This window comes from Bos taurus, chromosome 19 (assembly GCF_002263795.3).
Source record: "Bos taurus isolate L1 Dominette 01449 registration number 42190680 breed Hereford chromosome 19, ARS-UCD2.0, whole genome shotgun sequence".
Classification (NCBI taxonomy): Eukaryota; Metazoa; Chordata; class Mammalia; order Artiodactyla; family Bovidae; genus Bos; species Bos taurus.
In genome coordinates this window covers 55,559,412-55,582,703 of record NC_037346.1, presented here as the reverse complement: position 1 = coordinate 55,582,703, position 23,292 = coordinate 55,559,412, and the positions used below count along the sequence as shown (strand labels likewise).

Sequence of the window (23,292 nt, the reverse complement as noted above, 5' to 3'; positions counted from 1 at the left end):
ATGGCCCTGCGGCTCCTGCTGCATCTCACCTTCCTCGGGCTCGGAACCACTCAGCCTTTGGCTCAGCAGCAGGGCTTTAGCGTGCCGGCATTCGGTAGGTAGAGACCATAAGGCCTTGAGCTTTGGGATTTGGGTCCCAAGGCACAGGGTGACCTCGACCTCCACCCTTCAGACTGGCCATCCTCCTCCAACCTCAACTCACCCCAGGAGGTTCCGGACCTCATCCAGATTCCGAACAACGGAAGCAAGCCCCTGGTGGTGGATGTGCAGGTGTTCGTGTCCAACGTATTCAACGTGGTAAGTGTCCTGAGGACCCGGGGGGCCCCAAGAACTGAGCTGGAGATGGAACAGGGCTCAGCCTAGTGAACGCCAGGGTCTCCTGCCTTCTTGCCACAGTGCCCACCCCCGAGGTGACACGCTGTTCCCCTCCCCCAGGACATCCTTCGGTACACGGTGTCCTCCACATTGCTGCTTCGGCTGGTGAGCATCCATGGCGGGTGGGGGCTGAGGAAGGGAGAGACCCCTGTGAATCCAGCACAGACGTACTGGCCTTTGTCAACCTGCTAAGCCCAGGGGCACATATACACAGACAGTGGGAGCCTTAGTAGCATCCTTGTGTCCCCAGTCCTGGCTGAACACACGCCTGGCCTTGAACTCAACTGGGCACCAGCGGAACCCAGTCATGCTGCCCTGGGACGTACTCTGGATGCCGAGACTCACTGTTCGGGAGGCGTAAGTGAGGCGGGGGTTGTTTTCCCTGGCACGGGCCAGGCGCAGCCTTGTCTATTACTCATCTGGAGCCGGAAGGTCCTCTTACTGAATATCCCCCTCCTGGTGGCCCCGCCAGACCACCGTGCACTATGGTGCCCTACCTTCCAGAACCCCAAGGGCAGTGCGCAGCAGCTGGGAACATGCTGGGGTCCCCCCACCTCCCCCTTCTGAGGGGTGTCTGTCCCTCTGCAGCCTCTGGGTGAATTGGCAGGACAAGAGCCCGCAGGCCCGAGTAGACAGGGACGGCCACATCGAGTTCGACCTAGCCCTCACCACGGAGACCAACTGCGACTTTGAGCTCTTCCACTTCCCCAGGGACCAGAGCGACTGCCACCTCACCTTCTTCGCTTTCAGCAACACTGGTGCTGTGGGGGATGAGGGGAGAGGGGAGGGGAAGCCTCTGGCCCCCAGCAAACACCTGACCCGGGGGACCAGGCCTGGGGTCACACCCGGCCACCCCCCGGCTTAGGGGAGCTGGGCACGCTTCTTTCACTCCGTATGTCCCACTCAAATAGCGGTCACATCTCCTGGTCCTCCCCTGCTGGAGGCTGTGGGCCCCTCCAGTCTTCTTCCCCCACCCCCAGAGCAATAGTTCTGGGCCGACAGCCAGGGCCAAACTGCACACTTGTGTCCGGCCCAGAGGCGCAGGCTGCTGCAGCCTCACTCCTGGAAACATCCTAGTATTTCAGGTGTGAGATGATATACCGGTGAGTGAGTCTGTGACCATGTCCCCTGCCCCTCTGTGAAGTGGTGCAAAGTGCGTTTATTTTTACAATGAAAATTCACTTTATGAATCTGAGCTGGCCCTTCCTCCAAGTGGAGAAAACTTGGGGTATTGCAAAATCAGTTTGGAAAGCCCCTGGACAGACCAGCTTCCAAGTGTGCCCCCAGCAATCATCAGCGGGCTCCGCCGTCCCTGGCTCCAGTCCGTCCCTGCCCCTACTGCCAGGAAAGATGCAGGCACAGGGTCTTTCTTTCTGAGTTTACTGTTCTCACCCCTCCCCCTTCAGTGACGGAGCTGGAGTTCCAGGTCCACGCGGTGAACGAGATTGTGAGTGTCAAGAGGGAGTTCGTGGTTCAGGATCTGAAAACCCAAATCCCGCCCCAGCACCTGGTACCCTGCTTCCAGGTGACAGTGAGTTGGGAGATGGCTACCAAGGGCTGAGGGGGGTGTTGGGGATGCACAGTCAGAGGCCACGACCTCACTCTTCTATGCCCACCCCCTGGAATGCCCCGTCTGCCTTCCAGTTGCGCCTGCAGAACACAGCACTAAAGGCCATCTTAACCCTCCTGGTCCCTGGGGAGGCGCTGCTGTTGGCTGACCTTTGCGGGGGGCTACTGCCCCTTCACACTGAGCGCATCGCCTACAAGGTGACCCTGCTTCTGAGCTACCTCGTCTTCCACTCGTCCCTGATACAGGCCCTGCCCAGCTCCTCCTCCTGCAACCCCTTGCTAGGTAAGGCCCTGCCCTTGCTGCTCTGTGCTGGGTCTGCCTCACTCTGCCCCCGCCTGCTGTCACTGGAGCCAGGGTGCCTCTGCTCAGGTCCCGGGGCCCGTGAGGCCAGGCCTGACTCCTGACCGCTCTTCTCCGCCCCCTCTCCAGTTTACTATTTCACCGTCCTGCTGCTGCTGCTCTTTGTCAGCACCACCGAGACTGTGCTGTTGACCGGGCTTCTGGCCCGGGGCAACCTCAGGGCAGAGGACAGCCCCAGCCCAGCGCTGAATGGGGAGCAGCACAACCGCGGGAAGCCAGGGCCTAACCCTGAAGGTGGGCAGGGGCTGGGGCCCTTCCTGGGGGGGTGGAGGAGGCCTAGAGGCAGAGCTGGCAGACTGAGGCTGCAGGTCACTGGGCTCTTTAGAGGTTCCTGCACCCTTCTTGGCCGGCTCTGCTGTCCGGACTCCACTGTGGCTGCACTCACAAGCAGCAGGTCTGGAGCAGGGAGCAGAACCAGTCGCCCTAAGCCCCACTGACTTCAGACTCCCTGGGCTTCCCAGGTGGCACTGGGGGTATAGAGCCCACCTGCCAATGCAGGAGACATAAGAGACATGGGTCCAATCCCTGGGTCAGGAAGATCCTCTGGAGGAGAGTATGGCAACCCACTCCAATATTCCTGCCTGGAGAATCCCATGGACAGAGGAGCCTGGAAGGCTATAGTCCACGGGGTCACAAAGAGTCAGACTCGACTGAAGTGACTTAGTACAGGAAAACGCTATGCCTTGCACAGCCTCTCTCAGAGGGCATTTCTTCAACTCACGGTGATCTAGAAGGGGCCAGACCCGAATGTCCCTTAGTTGTGAATCTGATGAAGGGGGACACAGACTCGCACTCTGGGGTTCACCCTTGTGCACACGCAGAGTGTGCAGTACGTCTTCTTTTACTCTTCCTGTCCACACAGAAGCCCCTGGAGCAGGGAAGGGGTCCAGAAGGAGCTGGGCTGAGGCTGCTGACCGCATCTTCTTCCAGGTGTATGTGGTAGGGGTGGCGTGTAGCCAGTTCATCTTCATTGCACTCTGGATGTGGGCGACATGCAAGTCGGACCCAGCCCCTGGAGCGGCCTCACCCCACGGCGGGCAGCCCAGGCTGTAACGGGCAGGGCCCAGGGCTGCAGACCTGGGGCGCGAGGGCTGTGACGGGGCCTCTGGAGGGGGAGGGAGGTGGACTCTCCTCCCTCAGCCTGCAGGACCCCAGGGCACCCCGAGCTCTCCTTCCTGTGAGCACGTAAGCAAGGAGTGTGGAATAAACACATCACCCCGGGGCAAGGGCGCCTCTGGGGTTTGTCTTTGTCGCACTCAGCTGTTCACTTTCGTTGGAGTAGGTGGGGCCCCGTCTCACATCCTGAGCCCCGCTCTGCTGCAGACTGCCTCACTACTGTCCGCTGGGCCCGTCCCCACACACAGCCTAACTGCTCCTTCGGCAAGCACTGCCACTTGGCCTCGGGCCAGGAGCGCTGGAGCCGCAGAGAGAGGCCCGGACGGTCAGGACCCTTCTGTGAGCTCCGGCCAGTGCCCAGAGGGCAGGGAGAGCACTTCCACTCCAGCCACCAGGACACACCTCGCGGGCAGAATTCCCCAGGCGGCAGAACTGTGGGGGTAAGGCAGGCATTCTCTGCACTGAGTCTGAGAGCAGTCCAACCCCCTTGCTTTTCTGCAGGGCCTGGGGTTGTGGTGTGGCCTGCTCCTCTGAGCCTGACCCTCAAGCCTGGGCTGAACGGCATTTTCCACCCCAGTCCCAAGCTGGCCTGGAAGCAGGGCTACTCAGCCCTCCTCCTCCTGTCCCGTGAGGCAGCTGTGGGCACAGACCTCTGTCTGTCTTCTCTGTCTTTCTTGTCTTGAAGCCATCCTGTGGCTTCTGCAGGCTGTGGTCAGAGTGATGAACCCCAAGGTTCTGGGAGAGCGCTGCTTGGGTAGGGAATGGGGGCTGCGAGAGGAAGGCAGACCAGGACTTGAGGACTCGGGGGCGGGGCTCCTGGCCGGGTGGCAGAGCAAGGCCCCTGTCGCAAAGGATGCCACACTCACCCGGCCCAGAGGCAAGTCCACACCTGTTTATCTGTCCAGTAACACAGCTGCTCTGGCAGAGCCAGGCAGGGGCAGCGGCAGCTCAGGCCGAGGTGTCAAAGAGGCGATCGATCATGTCCCCCACCTGCTCCACGCGGTACTTGATGTACTTCTCCGGGTTCTTGGTGAAGGGCACGCTGCCATACCTGCCCAGGCGCTGAGGTCAGCGGGGGCAGGCCGAACCCCTCCCCAGCTCTGCCTCAGCCTAAGGCCCTCCTAATGGGGTGCCCCTGAGTCATGTTTTGGTCTGGCCCCACACCAAAGCCATAGGCACTGAGTCTGCCACCTGAACCCACCTCCCTCTCTCCACGTTTTCTCAAAGAAAAGAGCCCAGAGATCCAGTTGGGGCAGAGGGGGAGCGTGGGCCTGGGAAGGCAGAGATGGAGGGCTCACCTGTTTAGAAAGGCCCCATAGGTCTCCTTAACGATACTTTTCTGAGCTTGGCGGATCTTGTCCCTCTGCTCCGTGTCGGGAATCGCCCAGGCCTTCTGGATCTTGCACAACTCCTCAAGGCCATCGTTGAAGCCCTGGCCACCAACAGGGGGAAATAGCAGTGACCCAGAGACAAACGTTCGGGTCTGTGTTGCTACGGGAGCGGCATCAATCGACGGAGGGGAGAAGATCCTGACTTACCTTAAAACGCTCCTTGATCATCTGCCGCTCCTTGTCCCGAAGCTGGGGGGCCGGGGGAGATGGCAGACAAAGCGGAGCTCAGAGCAGAGGCACCCTGCCCCTGGCTCCTTCCCTTCTGCCCTCGGGGCCACAGCCATCCCTGCTTTCTCATTCTGGTTGTTTATTTTTTTCCCAGAGAGACAACACAGAGCACCGTATCCACTAGCCATCCCTCCCCTCCCCAGCCCAGGCCTTCAGCCCACCTTGACTCCAGGCTGGACCACAGGTAGATTCTTCTCGGCAATGTAGTCAGTCACCTTTAGCCAACTGCCAGGCAGGGAGGGAAGCACAGGGCAGAAAAGGGACAGCCTCAGGCCCCTGCTTCCTTTCCTGGGGTTTTGTTTTTTTAAAAAATCTCTTCATTTACTGGGGTAGGTGGTGAGGGCAGGGATCAGTTTGGGTCAAAACTGAGCAAAACACAGCAGAGATTCTTTTTTTCCCCCTTGGGAATAAAAATGTTCAAGCTGCTCGCTTTTAAAATTAAGGACAGGAAACCGAGCACTCAATAGATTGATCAAGCACTACCGACTGCACTTCATGTCGGCATCATGGCCGATTTAGATGGAGAAGCAGATGAGAAAGGAGGAGCAGAGCACAGACAAACAAGGAAGAAGAGGGAGATACAGCCACGGGGAAGAACCCCCGAAGGGAGAGACACACAGACTAAGAAACAGGAGGAGAGGACCAGAGACAGCCCGGAGAGCGGGGCTCAGCCGAGTTCAAGGGCCCTGCGACCTGGCTCTTTGCTCGGCCAGAATGTTACCCACATCTCTGACAGTCAACCATTCTTAGCTGTCACCCTTGGCAGACTACCCTTGAACAGACTGGCAAAGCGCCCCTTCCCTGCCAAGGAGTAGGGAGTGGGAGGGGGCTTCCCACCCGCCTACAAAAGTGATTAAAAAGCAGAGGATTGGGGTCCATTGGGCAGCAGTTCCCCACCACTGACCCCACTCTGACCGGGCCCAGCGTCCCCAGGCTCTAGGAAGGAAGCGTGAATGGTGGGTACATAGGTCGGGGCGGGGGTTTCCCACCTGCGCTGGTAGGTCTGGATCTGCTGCTCGATGTGCTCCCGGTAGGAGCGCTCAGCAGTCTTCTGGGTCACAGCTACCAGCTGGATCAGCTCGGACCTGGGGTGGGAGCAGGCGGTAGAGGAGAGAGCGGAGGTCCAACAGGCTGCCGGCCTCCACAGCAGCCCCGGTGGGGCCTGCCTCCCACCTCCCTGGGTCCTGGGCCCGCCAAGGGTGAAGGGGTGCCCTCCCCACTGGAACACCAGGGGGCACAGCCATCCCCAGGAGGCCGGGCAGAGGCAGCTGAGCCCCAGAGCAGCCCCCGCGGCCACTTACTTCTCCAGGGCCTTGAGGATGTAGTTGTAGTTGTTGTGCAGGAAGATGGCACTCAGAGCCGGGTCCTCATACACCTTGGATTTGCTCAGCAGGTTCAACTGCAGGTTGCCCAGGACTTTACCTGCACAGGGAAGGATGTGGTCACCTACCAACCACGGCAGTCTGATCTGCAAACCAATTCCCACTCGTCGCTCCTTGTCCCTCCCAGACCCAAGACCCCGCCAGACTTGGGAGCCCTTGGCCCACCCCCACAGCCCCCCAGCCAGAGGTTAGGTTGCAATTCTAAAGGTCGGGGCAGGGTGGGGGGCCCTCAGGAGCGGGGCCAGGACTAGCAGGAGCACACAAAGAGAAGGAAGGGAAGAGGCAGGAGGCCGGGCGCTGGGGCTGCTGGCTGGCGGGGACCACTCACAGATGTAGGTGCTCAGCAGACGCTTGCTGAACTCGGAGCTGTAGCTGGTGGCGGAGGAACTGGTCTCTGTGAGAGGAGAAGTCCTGTTACCGCGGCGGTGGCAGCAGCCAAGACCCTCTCTGGCCTCCCCTTGGCCCGGGGAGCAGCTAGGGAAACCCTGGGAGGGGCCTTCCTTGGGCAGAGCTGGGTATGTCCTGAGCTGCGGGGCTCCCTTCCCGCTGAGGGGAGCGCTTCCTGGGACTCTTCTGGAATCTGGGGAGACCCCTCCATGGTCTTGGGTGGTGGGGTTAATGACCTGACCCCCAAGGACCGGCAGGAAGACAGGCAGGATGGGCGTGGGGACAGCCCCTTCCCCCAACCCAAGCTGGGTGGTACCTACAAGGCCCATGTATCCCATTTATTAGCAGCAGAGTTTTAGAATAAGCCCCTGATAGCCTCTCCACCTTCTTCCCCACCACCCATAAGCTCCTCTACCAGGCCAGAGGTGTCCTGCCCACACAGAGCAGAAGGCCAGGGGGTTGGGGAGTGGACAGGGTAGGAAGGGGACAGGGAGGTGCTGGACCAGCCTGAAGGGTGTAGTCAGGGTGCTGGGCACAGCAGGATGCTGTCTGCAGAAGCCCAGAGACAGAAACTGGCGGTCAGGGAGCTGAGGGGGTCAGGAGCACCCTGAAGGAACCCGTGCCCCTCTGACCCTGCTCCAACTGGGGCCCTGAGCCTGTCCAGGGGCCTCTGTGCCCAGGGAACCTCACCCACGGGGCTTCAGAGAGGGAGGATGGGGCTGCCGAGCCCTGCTGCTTACCTCGGGGGTCTAAAGGAATATTGTATGTGTCCCCAAGAACTACGCAGTGAGAGGCAGTGCGCACAGAGGGGAAGGGGGGAGACAAAGGAGGGAGAAAGATGCAAAGTGCAAAACAGGTTAGAGACGGCCGCCACACCCGAGCCAAGCAGCCCACGCCCCTCGACGCCGGGACACAGACAGCAGGACAGCCCAGGTTGGACCCCCGCAGGCCAGGGACACACTGGGAAGTGGACATCAGGAGAACGACAGGCCAGAGGCTGCCCCCAGGATGCGGGGTACAGGGAAGGCCCAGGGCTGGGTCTCAGCGCGCGCCTCCCCACGTGCTGACTTCCCAACCCCGGTCACGGGAAGATACCAGGCTGGCCCTGAGAAGCCAGCCGAGCCCGCTCAGTGGGTCAGCGGTGTGAGACCAAGTAGGAGGACAGGCAACACAAGAGGAGGTGGGGAGATGCAGAAGGAGGGGGAGCGGGCGGGGAAGACACCTTCAGACAAGTGGGGTCTGCACTCCAGGGCGAGGACAGTGGAGGGAGCCGGGGGGACGGAGGCCAGGGCAGGAGGTCAGACCCCGCCCTCCTGATGCTGGGTCTGATGGCCCAAGAGGCTTGGGGGGGAGGGTCCTGTCACAGGCCACAACTCCTTTCCACCCCCTAGGGTGGGGGGATCTCCTCACCCAGAGAGGAGGGTGCCCCCTGGGGGGGCTAACCCCACGTCTCCAGCCTGGAGGGAGGAATGGGGTGGGGGGCCCCGCTGGGAGGGGTCAAGTACCTTGGGAGGCCAGCATGGCGCCCGCCGTCTCCTGGAAGTCCAGAAGCTGCTGCAGGAAGAGGATGGCCTGTGTGGGGAGAAAATAGGGCCAAGAAGAAGGTCAAGGGCAGGACCCAAAGGCTGGATCAGCCCCCACGGTGCAGCCCCTCTGGCCATTCCAGGACAGGTGAGGGCAGGCGTCTGCTGATGAAACAGCTGGCAGCAAACCTGCCACTTCACCCTGTGGGTCTGGCCTCCGGGGAAAGGCCCCGTCTGCAGGGGGTGCTCACCGCCTCCCGCCCATCCTGCCACCTATGCCCCTCGCCCGCCCCAGGAGTCCCCGGTAGCACCTACGTTGCTCGTGAGCTCGTGCACGGTGCCATCCTTGGGCATGTTGTATTCCTTGTCCGGGTCATTCTGTGGGACAGACAGCCTGAATCTCTGAGACAGCTCCTAAGGATGCCCCAGCCCACCCAGCACCTGTCTGTGGGCCCACCGCGCAACCTCCTGGCAGACACGCATCAGGACACCCCATCGGGCACAAACAAAAAAGCAAGAGGGACCTAAAGGAGCTTGATGCCTCGGGTGGGGGTCTCTGGGAAAGAAAGGGAGGCCCGTGGGTACTGACAGGAGACCAGCAGCACGGCTGGCCGGCTTCCCCGCAGGGCAGGCCCACCCCACTTGGAGGCCTGCTCTCAGGAGTTCCTGAGGCCGTTGGCAGTGGCCCTGCCTGCAGCCCCGCCGGCCGGCCTGGGGTGGCGTGGACAGAGGAAGGGCACCTTGATGTTGTCGGCAAAGTCCTCCAGCGCTTTGGCTCCCACGGTCTCCATGGAGGTGATGAGGCTGGGCAGCTTGTTCTTGGTGCTGGCGGCCGTGCCCTGAGGATGTAGCCACATGGCTGCACAGGGCTCCAGAGCCCTGCTCCTTCCCAGCCCCCCGCCCCGGGGACTGTCTCTTCTCCTCACTCCCCCAAGAGCACCTCCACCCACCCAGGGCCCCGGGGAAGCTGCTGCTGCCCCTCACTCTGAGCAGAGAATGCAGTTCTCCTGGGAGGCCCTGCTGGGCGGCGGGACACCTCCTCCCGGCGTCCCCAAGGGCCCCCCTGCCCCCACGTACCTGGAGCACCTGGTCAAACTCAGGCTTGGTCTGCTTGAGGTGCCGCAGGATGGGGAAGACAGTGAGCACGGCTGAGAAGTCGTGGCGGATGATGGCCTTGCGGGCGGCCACCACAATGTTCTCACCTTCGAGCATGAGCCCGTCCAGGGCATCCTGAGAGAGTGGGGCAGGGGGAGGGCTCAGGGAAGGGGCAGCCAGCTGGCTCCCATGGCCGGTGAGGGCAGCCGGAAGGGTATGGGGGGCAGTGTGCCTCCGATCAGGACACATCACCCAGTTCAGAGGCCCCAGGATCAGGGTGGAGGAAGTGGCTGGAGTTAAGGGCTAGGAACCTGGCCCGGACTCAAGCTTCTGCAGGGACAGCTCTCACTTGGGGCATCTGGTCGAGGCGGGGCGGGGCCAGACCTGTATCAAAGAGTCGAAAGTCTTTTTCTGATGGTGCTCAGGGATGACGTCCGTCAGCAGCTGGTACTCGCTCTGGGCCAGCTTAACAAAGGCACTGACGCAGTGAATGTAGGCATCGGTTTCCACGTCCAGCATGTCATCTCTCCCTGGGGGGACAGCAGGGCCCCTGAGCTACTGGTTTGGGGTAGCCCCTCTCCCTGCTGGGGTGGGGGCCGTGAATCTCTCCAGCTCCTGGGCTGCAGCCAGATTGGCAGCAGATGGGAGGAAGACTGCTGGCAGAAAGCTGAGAGGACTCTAGCAGAGCCGCCAGGGTTTGAGGGGGAAAAAAAGAGGCTGAGTCCAGCCTTGGTCTGAGCTTCATTTTCAGCTCTGCTGTGGGCAGTACTACTGTCCCAGAGCGTCAGGTATGGGAGGTGTGGGGGAGATGGATTCAAGGACAAGACCCCTCAGTCGACTTCCTGGAGAAGACACGTCTGAACCCAGACGGGGGATTTTGAACTGTACTGGGAAGACGACACTCAGGGATGGGCAAGAGGCAATATCCACCCCGAGGAGGCTGGCGCCATCTCAGAAGATGCTGGGCCTCTGAAGGCAGACACTGGCCTGGCCAGGCCTTCTGGAATGTATAAAAAGGCGGTGGGCTCTGGTCTATGAGGCTAGCTGACATGGGATCAAAGTTGGACAGCAGGCCACGTAAGCCCCAGAGAGGGAGGCTTGCTTGGTCGTCAGCTGCCCCGGGAGGAGCAGGGGGTCCCTCCACGGGACTGGAGGCTGGGGCAGTGGTGTCCGCAGGCAACCAGATGCTACGTGCCAAGGGACGGGCTCTGAGGGGGTCAGAGCCTTGGAGCTGCTGCTGGAGTCAGGTGCGGGCGCTCCCTACCCTCCAAGGGGCCGCCTGCAGCTTCTGCCCTCGGCCCAGGCCTGGAAAGCCCAGCCTGCACTCCCGTCTGGAGAGAGGCAGGGAGACCTAGTGCCCGAGAGAGAGAGAGAGAGAGGAGACCGGGGAGAGAGAGAGGCGAGTAGGCCTGGCTCGTCCTTGGAGCAGAGGCCGGCTGGGCAGCGGGAGCGGGCCCTTCCGGGGGTGGCCGGGAGTGCGGCGCTGGCGGCCCGCGGGCTGGGCTGCGGTACTCACCGGCCAGTGGCCCGGCCTTGTCGTTCAGGGCCTCGGACAGGTGCTTAACTCGGAAATCATGCTCGTGACCTAGCGAGACGTCAGCCGCAAACACAAGCAGCGTTTATCCAGGGGCGGGATGGCTGCCTCTTGGGTGGGGGCGGGGGCTGAGAAGGAGCCCTCAATCTCCAGGGGGCGGATATGAGATGGGGTGTACGGACGGGGGCACTGGAGAGGGCTCTGAGCCCCTCCTCTGCCTCAGACCACCTTAGGAACAGCCGTTTCAAGCCTGACTTGCAGTGCCTGGACCGCCCTTGGGAGCCGGCTTCCCCAAACCCGGAGGCTGAGAAAGCTGTGAGGACCACAGAGGGTTTCTGAAGAGTTTCCGGCAGCTGCAGAAGGTCTGATGCTCAGCCCCAGGGGCTGTGTCTCACCGTATTTGGGGAGAGGTCCAGTTAGAGATATGTCACTGCCCAATGAATGGGGACAGGCTCCTTTTGTCCCCCAGGGTCATTGTTTTGAAGGCGGATCTGGTCCACCGGGGCAGGGCTGTCCCTCCTCTGATGGGAGACGGGGGGACACAGGCTGCGCACGCTCCCCCTTCTGAAGGTGGGGGGTGGCGGGGGGCAGCCAGCTTGGCCCTGCCACTGCTGGTCTGAGCGTGAAAGGGCTGCCCGTGACAGAGAACTTTCTCAGAGTTCAAAGGGGAGACAAGAAGGACAGAGACAGGATGGGGAGGGGGTGGGAAGCCTCCCGGGGGGCAGAGCCTCCGTCAGCCAGACAGGACTGGGCCAAGACCACAAAGGCTGCCCCCGAGCCAGCCAGCGGGGCTCAGTGGCCCCAGGGACCTCAGTTCCCCCCGCCCCTCTCAGGCTTGTGCCAGAAGCCCTCTGGGGGGTGGAGGCTCTGCCCTGCCACGGGAGTGGACACACAGTGGAGGAGGAGGGAACTGGAGAGGAACACGGGGTGATTACCTTCCAGAGGAATGAGGTTAGAGCCCCCCTTTTTCCCATCTAGACCATGCTGAGAATATTGTTTCAGAAGATTCTGAGCCTTACGGATCGTCCCTGTCACCAGAGCCACACAGAGAGGAGACAAGAAGACCTAGGAAATGAGCGAGAGAAAACAGCAGCAGCCCTCCACCGAGCCCTCTCCCCCAGGCCTGCGCCCACCCCAGCAGTGAGCACGCCCGGACGGAGGAACGGAGCTGTTTCATTCCCCCAGGGGACTCCTGGTTCTGCCAGTGACCCTCGTGGTTCTGGGTCTGAGTTCATTTGAGGAAGTGCAGCGGGTGAAGGAGATGAGATGGGCAAAGATCCACCAGGAGAAGCCAAAAATTAAAAAAAACAGTACTGAGTGGCACTTGGATTATAGGCCCTGGGACAGAGGAGCAAGTCACAGAGCTCTTGAGCTCAGAAAGGGAGATCCTGGGGACACCTTGAGGCCCTTGGGTCCTCTCCCAAGGGCAGGCCGAGCTCTCCGGGCACGCTCAGTGCCAGAAGCGGCCAAGCAGCAGCCCACCGAAAGCAGGAGACCCGGGAGGTGGCGAAATGGGACTGGGCTTCCAGGGACAGCAGTGGGAGGCTTGGAGATCCAGAGGCAGAGTGGCCCGCACACCAGGGGAGGGACCCGAACCATCAGAGCTCTTGGGAATGACTCAAAAGCCGAGGAGAAGTTAACAGAGGCCACCACACAGAGAGCTGGAGCGGGAGGGCCACAGGAAAGGGGGCATACTCTTGGCATGGGGGGAAAAAACCAACAGTTAGTATCACACGTGAGAACAATGACAACAACGCCGCGGTGCCCACAGCCTCTCAGGTCAGCTACCTCTACGGGAGTGAGACAGCTCAGGGAAGAACACGTGAGGGAAATAAAACAGCACTCAAAACGGATGTGTGCAGCGGCCTCGTCAACAAAGCTGGGGGCAGGGGAGGCACCGTGAGGGTAACTCGGGTCCCTCTCCCCTGGGGACTGCTGGATGCCCCCGGGCATCTCTGAACACAGGGAGGCTGCTTGGGTCCTGGCAGCTCCCCAAAAGGCTTGGGGAGGCGGGACATTTCTCTCTGTGCACACCAACCACAATTAGCTACTAACAATCGAGTTCGGGGCTCCAGTTCAGCATCTGTCTCGCCGTGTTCTCCTTCTTCAGTGAGCAGCCTCACTAATGAGCCAATCGGTTTCCTGCCCCACAGCCAAGCGGGAGCAGATGGGCCCACGCGGCCTTCAGGAGCCTCGCCAGCACGTCCACGTGGATATGGGCTGGGGACACTGATCTGGCAGCCGCCATGCCCGTCAGGCACCCAACTACCTTGGACGATGCCGAGGTCAGTGTTTCATCACCCACCGCGCCTCCCAGCTTCGTTCCTCAAGAGCTGGGAACCACGTCCTGGGGGTCACGTCCTGTCTCCCTAGTTTCCGGCATCAGTTCTGAGCTCCCCCCATCCCCAGCTTCTGACAACTCTTGAAACCCCACAGAAACCAAAGGGACCCTCACAGCTACAGCCCTCCTTTCGGCAGGCTCGAAGTCAAGGCTGCTTTAGGTCCAGCGGGAGCACCAAGATCAGACCCCGGCTCCCCAGCAGGGCCAGCAGTGCTCCTGGATGCAGTCTGGGTCCTGGGGTGCCCGTCGGAGAAGAGACAGAGGGGAGGAGAGCGCAGGCCTGCCGAGGCCCAAGGAGCCCCACAGCCTCGCTGAGCCGAGGCACAGAGACGGACAGGCCCGTGTGGCGGGCGGCTGTGGCCACACAGGCAGCCTTACTAGAGTCCCTGTTTGCGGCCAGTTCTCCCAGGGGGGCGGCCAGGACATCCACGCTGGAGGGGAAGGGCCCCCGGCTTCCCTCATGCCACGCCCACCGGTGCCCTGCCTGCGGGCAGCCTCTGCTCTGCCGTGTCTCCAAACCCTGAACAAAGGCCTGAGGAAGAGCGGGTTTTCAGGGCAACTGTGAACAGGCAACCCTGCTCCCTGAGGGGCAGGAAAGGAGAGCGCTGTCACGAAGGACGGTCCCACCAGTGCCTCTGGGCATGTGAGGCAACAACAGCTGGACCAGGTGGGCTGAGGCAGAAGAGGCCCCTGGCCTCACTGGCTCTCTCTCTCCCTGGGGTCTGCAGTGGTCCCTCACCCCGGAAGACCCCAGCCTCTCGAGGGCAACACCTCTCAGCAGCTAGACACAACCAGGCTTGCCAAGCGGATGACACATCCAGAGGGCCACCGTTTACCTGGAGCACAGACTACGGGGCACTCGATGACAGGAAGAAGGCCAGACAGTGAGCTGCTCGCCCAGGACACCCACAGCCCAGGCCTCTCCCACCTCAACGACCCTCCCCCGACTCCCCACAGCTGGACACAAGCTTCGAGTGGAACCCAAAAGCCCAACTGTGTCCTTCGGCGAGGATGGCCTGGGATTTTTTTTTTTTTTTCTGGATGGATGGATGGACTGTGAAAGAGTAAACTCTCCCCTCTCCACTTCCTAACCACGCGTCAGGTCAAGCGGCCTGGGCTTCCTGGAAGGTGAAGCCCGCCGTGCCTGCCCCTGTCCCATTCCACGGTTTTGGTGGCGGCAGCAGGCCTGGCCTTTCCACAAGATGACGGAGAGAGGCCGAGGGCGCCCAGCGAGTGGCTGCCCCGGCACCCGTCAGCCCGCCTCTCCAGGACTGTGACCCTCCGCTCCAAGGACCCTTATGCAGCCCCCGGACTCGTGAGAAAGGAGCTCACTGGACCAGGCTTTGCTGGGTGGGCAGACACCTGCTTTCTGTCCCGTGTACCTGTGGTCAGGGGCACTGTGAGCACAAGCTGTACAGGGGCCGGTGCGGCTCGCCCTGGGGTGGGCCTGGGCAACCCAGGTCCCAGGTGGCCCTTGGGATGGTTCTGAGGTGGGCCGGCGGTGGGGGCCTCACCTGGCCGCTTGACCGGCTTCTTGGTGGGTGTGTCTTTCCTCTTGTTGGGGATGGCAGGGGAGTAGGGGACCCCGGAGGAAGAGCTGCTCTTCCGGAAATGCTCCTTCAGGCCTTTGATGGAGCGGTCCAGCTGGCTGGAGCGGATCTGGTAGTAGACGTTCATGAAATCTGAGGGAAGACGGGCGACAGCTGAGGTCCCTGCCCCTGGCCCAGGAGCCTCCCTCTCCCCTCCAGACACAGCTCCTCGGGGCAGCAGTGGGTACCTGCTATTGCTACCTGCGAACCTCTTCCTAGCAGCCCCCAGTGCAGCCTCATCCCAAATTAAACAAAGTCTTATGAGAGAAACTATCCCCCAACAGAACCAACAGTTGTGAGTTGTTTTGTTGTGTTGTTGTTTTTTTACTATGCCACACAGCATGTGGTTCTTGGTTCCCCGACCAAAGATCGAATCCGTGCTCCCTACAGTAGAATCAGAGTCCTAACCACTGGACCACCAGAGAGCTCCCTTTGAAAGTAATGTTTTTTAATTTTTTATTTTGTTTGTTTATTTTTGGCCACACCCCGAGGCTTGTGGGATCTTAGTTCCCAGACGGGGGATTGAACGCAGGCCTGTGGAACTGAAAGCAGAGTCCTAACCACTGGACTGCTAGTGAATTCCCGGTTAAGTTTTTTTTTTAGATAAAAAAAATACAAAGTTAACACCCAGCTTCAACTTGGTAAGAGGTCAAAGGATGTGATTTCTGGGTCGGGAAGATCCCCTGGAGAAGGGATAGGCTACCCACTCCAGTAATCTTGGGCTTCCCTGGTGGCTTGGTCAGTAAAGAATCTGCCTGCAATGCGGGAGACCCAGGTTCAATCCCTGACTCAGGAAGTCCTTCTCCCTGGAGAAGGAAATGGCAACCTACTCCAGTATTCTTGTCTAGATAATCCCATGGACAGAGGAGCCTGGTGAGGTAAAGTCCATGGGGTTGCAAAGAGTCGTACATGACTCCAGCGACTGAGCATGCAAAGGATGTGAGCAAGGTGTAGGCAGTAAAGAGACAAGAAGTGAAGTGAAGTGAAGTCGCTCAGTTGTGTCCGACTCTGCGACCCCATGGACTGTGGCCTGCCAGGTTCCTCCATCCATGGGATTTTCCAGGCAAGAATACTGGAATGGGTTGCCATTTCCTTCTCCAGGGGATCTTCCCAACCCAGGGATCGAACCCAGGTCTCCTGCATTGTAGGCATCTGAGCCACCAGGGAAGTCCCAATAAATGTCAGCAAGTGAAAAAAATAGACCATTCTTTAGCTGTGAATGAAGTGAAAATTTAAAAGAATGAGAGGATCGTGACAGCCCAGTCAAATAGCTAAGATAAATGAAGTTAAGGAAGAATAAACAGCTGGAGGATTGTCGACGGTCAGTCCACCGGCCCCATCTGTCCGGAGAAGAACGTAAGATGGCAAGAAGGTTACAGATCTGTTCAGACAGCTCTACCTGATAACTGCACCTTTGAGAAAATATCCCAAAGAACTTCCTAAATAAGAAGACCAAGCAATGTAAGCATGTTCACTCCGGCACTTTATCAATACTGGAAAATTAGAAAAGAAAAAGGTGCCAAATGAGTGAGGAAAAAAGATACAGATGCCACAGTACATTTCCGCAGCTCCGAACCAACGTGTAACTAGCATGCGAAATGGACCAAAGCACAGAGGTTCTGGCTGAAGGAGGCAGGGGGTCTGGAGGCATCCCCGGGCCTCCCTTATCCCAAGGGAGCCCCTGGATCGCTCCTGCCAACCCCTCGGCTCCCAGAGTGCAGTTTGTGAGCCACAGACAAGCCTGTGCGGTTGGTACAGGCAGCCCTGAGACCCGGCACCGCACAGTCCTCGAGAAGGAGGGGGACAGTGGTAAGGCCCACTGGCAGCTTGGTGTGTGTACACACTACCAAAGGGAAGAAGAATGTGGAGGACTAAGCAGCTTGAAATTGAATATTCATTAGTTTTTTTAAATTTTTGTTAACTCAGGAGTTTTCTTTTAAAAATCCTGGGACAGGCCAAAGAAATGATGGGACCAACACACCCAGAATATTATGCAGCTGTCAAAAAGAATGAAGCAGATATACATGTACTGATATGGAATGCTCTCAAGGCATGTCACTAAGTTAAAAGCAAAAGCCAGAAAACAACTGTCAGAGAGGACAACTGTCCTTCCACCTGGGAACGAGGGGGCGATACGCACATAGTTACTCTCTCTCTCACACACATAAAGATTTTTTGGAAGGCTGTAAACAACCTCAACAGCACTCATCTTTGGGTCATGCTGTAGGCATCACAGAAGCAGGGAGGTGAACTTCTGCTTTCACCTAAACCTTTCTGTGCCGTTTAAAAGTTTTATAATTAATTGGGGGGAAAAAGGAAGAAACAGGAGAAAGGAAGGCATATAAAGAAACGGTTGGATTTGCTAGATTCCCAGTTTGACACACACGCTCGGGATTTATGGCTCACGTTGTCTCCTACTAAACTCTATCAAAGACATGCAAGTGGACTAAATAAACGAAGGGGAGGCCCGCTCCCTCCGGCCTGCCACCAGCACCCGGACCGCCTCACCTTGGTTGCGGCCGTATTCCACCAGCCAGCGGGAGATGCGGACCACGTCGTGCAGCACGCTCTCGGGCAGGTGCTCCAGGGGCACCTCCTCCTGGAGCTCCAGGTCGTCCTCACCACCGATCAGATCCAGGATGAGCACCGGGGACACCACCTTGCTGTGCCGGGTCATCAGGCTGCGGAACTCGGACTCCAGCGACTCCTTCCCCCGCTCAAACAGCAGCTTCTATGGATGGAGGGAGGGCAGGGGGAAAGATGAGGGTCCGCAGCTGCTCCAGCACTCAGCTGGCCCTTGCCTCCCCATACACTTCCTTTCCCTTCCTGCTTCTGGGTCCCAGCCCTCCTCTGCCTTCACTTCCTTTTTCCCAGAGAAGAAACGCTCGGAAGCCTTCCTGTATTCTTTCTTTCCCTTTTGTTCTCTTAAAATGTATGCTTGCAGGTGAAACCCAGAGTTTTACAAAAAGTAGGTGCTTACAGGTATCAGCTGATTATTTTCTCATTCCACCATTAATTTGTATTCTTGTTAGAAAAGGGTTTGTTAGAAACCCTTGTTAGAAAAGCAAAAGAAAAAAACATAAATTGGATGTCAAAAACTTATGTGCTGAAAATGATGCCATCAAAAAAGTGAAAAGAGGGGGACTTCCCGGACTGTCCAAGGCTTAAGACTCCATACTTCCACGGACGGAGGCAAGGGTTCAATCCCTGGCCAGGGAATTGAGATCCCGCATGCCATGCTGTGAGCACTCCCCCGCACCCCCCTCCAAAAAAAAAGTGAAAAGACGATCCATAAATTGAAGGGAAATATTTGCAAATCATGTATCTGATAAGTGATAGGTATTCAGAGCAGACAAGAGAATCAAAAATATACGCCCACACAAAAGTATGTACACAAGTGTTCACAGCAACACTGCCTGTAACCACCAAAAAGACGAATGGACAAACAAGCTGTGGTAGATCCATCGAATGCAAGATAATTCAGCCCTACAATGGAGTGAAGCGCTGACACACGTTACCACACAGATGAACCTTGTGAACAGGCAATCTGAAAGCAGCTAGATTCAAAAGGTCACATATTGTGTGATTCCATTTACAGAAGTCCAGAACAGGCAAATGTACAAAGAAAACATGAGTGAGTACTAGTGGCGGGGAGAATGGGGAGGCGAGGGAAGAAGAGGGACTGCCAACGTGTTTCTTTTTACAGGGGATGAATATGTTATGACATTTGTTCCAGGGATGTTGCATGACTCGGAGATTGTTAAAACTACTAAATTACTGATTACTAAACTACTAAGCTTTATACTTCAGATGGGTAAAATTTTATTGGTATGTGAATTATATCTCAATAAAGATGCTTTAAAAATAGAGAGAAGTTGGAGTGTTTCTGCTTACTTGAAAAGTAAGTCCTCTAGGGTAAACGTGGAGTTGTCTGTTTTTTGTCTTCTCCTTCTCTAGCCCACCCCCACACCCAAGTTGTAGCACAGAGCTCTTCACTCTGTGATCTGAACTTGGAAGAGACCCTCAAGAACAAAGTTCTCCAACCCCTGATATTCCAGTCTCTGAGTCCAGGCTGCCCACTGATGGGCTGCAGTATACTGGTTATACCGGTGTGTCCCCTCCGGGTTACTAGTGTGACAATATACTGATCCTGTCAGCCTTCTGTGTAGCCAGGTGGCAATGGTTATACAACGTGAATGTCACTGAACTGTTCCCTTAAAGACGGTTAGAAGTGGTAATTTTTATATTATGTATTTTTCACTATACTAAAAAAATACCCATGCATTTATAAAAATCAAATGTTAAATTTACATTTCACAGGTAACTTGTAATGTGTGTTCTCTGGTGGCTCAGTGGTAAAGAACCTGCCTGCCTATGCAGGAGATCTCTGGGTTGAGAAGATCCCCTGGAGAAGGAAATGGCAACCCACTCCAGTATTCTTGCTTGGGAAATCCCATGGACAGAGGAGCCTGGCAGACTACAGTCCATGGGGTTGCAAAAGAGTCAGACACAACTCAGCAACTAAACAACAACTTATAATTTAGCTAAATTATTAAAATGCAATCAAAATGTATACCTGTAATTCCTGAAACAGAGATTTTAATGTCTATAGTATGTGCATAGTATTACATACTTCTCTTTATTTGACTATATTATCTTTTAGCTGGTTCAGTGTCAGTAATGAGACCCGGGCAGGGATTGGTGTCTGCCAATCTCTCACATCACTCTGCTGGCCCCTTACCACTTTGTTGAGCTCTGGGCTGTCTGGGCTATTGTCCTGGAAATACTCCACAGCCTTCTGAATCTTGGCCATGCTTCCCAGGTACTCCTCTAGCCTACCTGTGGGCCTGGAAAGGAGAAGAGCCACATCAGCCCGGGGCAGATGGAAGATGAAGAGGAATGGTATTGGAAATGGGAGAACAGAATTAACACAGGGGACTCCAGGCTTATACATATTCTATCCCCCTTCCAAAGCCTACTGGTCCAAGAGGCGTCAGGAATGTGACGCTCTGGCCCGAGCTCACCCTTCCCTGATGATCTTCTCAGTGTCACTGGCCACGTGGTAGTAGCTGATGACGTGGTCCAGACAGGACAGGGTCTTCTCGACATTCTCCTGCAGCCGCTGCAGGTTCTCCGTCTGCTTGTGCACGGGGATGATGGAGTTCTCCAGCTTCATAAGGCGACTCTCAAAGGATGACAGGATAGACACCTGCGGGGGCAAGCCCCGTGCTCTCAGGCCTCAGGGTTGTCCCAGCACTGCTTCGGCCCCCCAGCCAGGTCTTCGGCATTTGCTGTGGTTTTCTAGACAGTAGGCTCCAAGAGGAGAGGGAGAGGGTATACCTATTCCCCACTGTATCCCCAGGATCTACCACGTGCCTGGCAGATCGGAGGTGGCCCAAATAAACTGGCTGCAGTTTGATCTGAAGGCGAGGCAAGCATTATATTAACTCCTCAGAAAATCACCACAGGATGGCTTCCCTTCCACCCCTTAAAGCCAGATCTCAATTTATGTTCTCTCTGATGCTTTCCTAGACTGAACAGGAACTAGTTTCATACAGAGTAGCCTCAAATGCATTCCTGGTACCTTCAAACCTCCTCTCTCTAAGGCAATGGCACCCCACTCCAGTACTCTTGCCTGGAAAATCCCATGGACAGAGGAGCCTGGTGGGCTGCAGTCCATGGGGTCACTAAAGTCAGGCAAGACCAAGCGACTCCACTTTCACTTTCACGCATTGGAGAAGGAAATGGCAACCCACTCCAGTGCTCTTGCCTGGAGAATCCCAGGGACAGGGGAGCCTGGTGGGCTGCCATCTATGGGGTCACACAGAGTCGGACACGACTGAAGCGACTTAGCAGCAGCAGCAGCACTTGATGACTGTGTTACTGAATACATACCCACGTTTCTATCTACTACTCAGTTTGGGTTTTCCAGGCTCTTTTAGGAATAAGAAAGGAAGTTCATGTTTATTGAGTACCTATTGTATAGCAGATACCGTGCAAGAGGCATTTCCACGCATTAGCTTCTATGACCTTCACAGCTACATGGGAGATTAGCATCGTCTATTTTAGCAGAGGAGGTAACTGAAGCTCATAGTTACCTGTCAGGAGCCACACACAAATAAGTGGAGGGGCAAGGGCTAGATCCCACATCTGTCTGATTTCTGGCTCATTTTACCCCTCTGGCTATCTGGAGTGACAGCTGAGTCTCCCGCCCTCAGTAACCTCAGAAGTGGTAACCCCACCGGTGATACCCACACTTAAATTGAGGGTGACCCATGGCCAGTACCCAGCCCACTTAAGTCAGTCTCACTAAATGTTTGCAGAAGGAGAGAAAGAAGAATGGAGAACTCAGGCAGAAAGCAGAAATGTCGGGGGCTGCAGCATCCTCAGCGAAGGGGCAGGCAAGGGGAAGAGAGTGTAAGAGAAGTGTAACACTGTTGCTAGAGAAACCCAGACGTTACCACCCATCACCACCCAGGCCAGAAGCCTCGGGCTTTAGGTACCCAAACCCCTGGGTCGCAGGGTTCTCTCTCCAGCGTCTGGAGGCCCTCCCAGCTGAGGGGTTACTCACCATGTTCTTGGTGAGCTGGTCGCTCTTCTCCAGGCTGTCTCGGATGAAGGACAGCGTCTCCTCCTCCTGCAGAGAGAGGGGGGAGGACATCACCAGAAGCCAGAGACCACCGCATCCCGGCTCCACAGCCTCGCCCGGACCCGATTGCCTGGTACCCGGCCCCCTCCCACTCCTGCTACCTCCCTGAGTAGACGCCCGGCCCGGATCTCGGCCCCTTTCCTCACCTCCTTCCCCGCCTCCCCAGCCCCACCTGCTTCAGCTTGTCCTCGATCTCCCGCCGCCGGGCGGACGCCTCCTGCGGGGGGATCATGACTTCGACCCTCCCTGCGTGCGGCTCCCACAGCCCAGCGTCTCGCTTCCGAGGGCCCTCTCGGCTCCCGTCCCTGTCACACCCACTTCCGCCCGTGGCCCCCTCCCCGGGGCGCGCTTGCCGCCATATTTGGAGTGGCAGGCGGAAGTGCGCCTGCGTGGAACTAAGGGACAGGGGACCCCGGCAGGTGGCCATCTTGGGTGTGGCGGGGAGGTGCACCCGGGTTTCACCTTGATGCGTGTTGCCACCCTCAGGTTCTCTAGCGGTGTTTTGTCCCGCAGCTGGCACAACAGTTACAGCTCACTTGCCGTCTTCGTGGCAAGGCTGACTCTTTTCACAAAGATTAATAACGAATTCGTTTGTCCGGATCCAGGCACAGATGAGGCGTTCCCCCGCAAAGCACAGCACAGAGCTTGTCACACAGCAGGCGCCTAATGTGCACAGAGCTTGTCACACAGCAGGCGCCTAATGTGTGCTCATTTAATGACTGAGGGACCTATGTAGTCGTGTCCCCCTTCGGCCCTAAAAGTTCTCACGGAATGCGCCCTGTGTGCAAGCCCTGGCCCGGGCAAAGAATGCTCGCCCATGGCCCCAGCGGCATCCATAACTACAATCCCGACTTGCGAGGGGCTGGGCCAAATTCCTGGGGTAGGAGGGGTTCTGGGAGCACTCATCCCGGGGACTGGTATGGAACCGGAGAGAAGCTCCAAGCTCCACACTAAGGTGTCTGTTTTGGAGAGAGATACATGGTTTTATTTGCTGGGGGTGAGGGCCGGGCCGCGGGTAGAGTGTGGCTTCAGCGCTGTATTTTCCCAGGTCTGAAAACAGTGCAAGGGGAAGGCTGAAAAAGCCCAGACCTGTCCGCGGGGTTAGAACCCAGGTGGTGTTCTCAGTGGTGGAGGCGCTGAGGCCTGTTTGCGGGTACTCAGACACAAGAGGAGCGTTTCTCAGGGCCTCTGAGGACATCAGAAAGGCCTGGAGGGCTGGTAGGCACCCTCCTGCAAGGGGCCAAAATGTCTCAGCTCCTTTGCCCGGAGTCTCCTCTAATTAGTTCAGGGCCAGCCAGGGGTGGGGAAGTGGCCCTGGATCAGGGCTCCTGCAGGGATGAATGTTCTGGATTCACCACAGACACAGCTCCTGTAAAACCTAGTGTTACTCCCTCCTCCATTGCAGAGGCTCACCCTGCCTCTGGTCCCACCCTGGGGTGGTAAGTGGCTGCACAGCTTTGTTGAGGCATCCAGGTACTGGAAGATAGACAATGAAGCATATACTGGTGGGTGAGAAGGTTTGGGGGGCACCAAGTTATGGGGTTACCAAGGCTCTCCCAGCGGCCAGTTCCACAAAAGGAGGAAGAAGTGGGACTGAGCCCCTGGAGGGGGATTGGACAGCTTTCTTTCAGGGCGAGAGGACAGTTTCAGATCTGGTTGATGGCCGTGAAAGTACTGATGAAGAAAATATCTGGGAGGCGCACCCCTGTTGCAAATGAGGGAGATAAAAAGGCAGAATCCTTGTGTAAGGAC

General features: G+C 57.7%; 2 protein-coding genes across 10 annotated transcripts; one reads left to right on the top strand and one right to left on the bottom strand.

Annotated features, from left to right (window-relative positions):
- ZACN (zinc activated ion channel) lies at positions 1-4,213 on the top strand. Its single transcript, NM_001191252.3, has 9 exons — positions 1-94; positions 173-297; positions 436-480; positions 626-732; positions 964-1,133; positions 1,782-1,906; positions 2,020-2,227; positions 2,375-2,539; positions 3,168-4,213. Exons 1-9 carry the CDS (start codon positions 1-3, stop codon positions 3,356-3,358), a joined length of 1,230 nt encoding a protein of 409 aa, NP_001178181.1. The 3' UTR covers positions 3,359-4,213.
- Positions 1,515-21,834, bottom strand: EXOC7 (exocyst complex component 7). 9 transcript variants are annotated; one of them, XR_009491497.1, is made up of 22 exons: positions 21,713-21,834; positions 21,463-21,528; positions 19,916-20,100; positions 19,633-19,738; positions 17,400-17,622; positions 14,817-14,984; positions 11,897-11,989; positions 10,944-11,012; positions 9,812-9,957; positions 9,410-9,562; positions 9,073-9,171; positions 8,648-8,710; positions 8,315-8,381; positions 7,550-7,588; positions 6,751-6,816; positions 6,342-6,462; positions 6,030-6,125; positions 5,202-5,265; positions 4,960-5,001; positions 4,720-4,853; positions 4,311-4,472; positions 1,515-3,282 (listed from the first exon to the last, which is right to left on the bottom strand). XR_009491497.1 is itself a non-coding variant. In XM_005221151.5 (21 exons), the coding sequence occupies exons 1-21, from the start codon at positions 21,770-21,772 to the stop codon at positions 4,370-4,372; spliced, it is 2,163 nt and encodes a 720-aa protein (XP_005221208.1). In that variant the 5' UTR covers positions 21,773-21,834; the 3' UTR covers positions 4,299-4,369.
- Between the last annotated feature and the right edge of the window lie 1,458 nt (positions 21,835-23,292).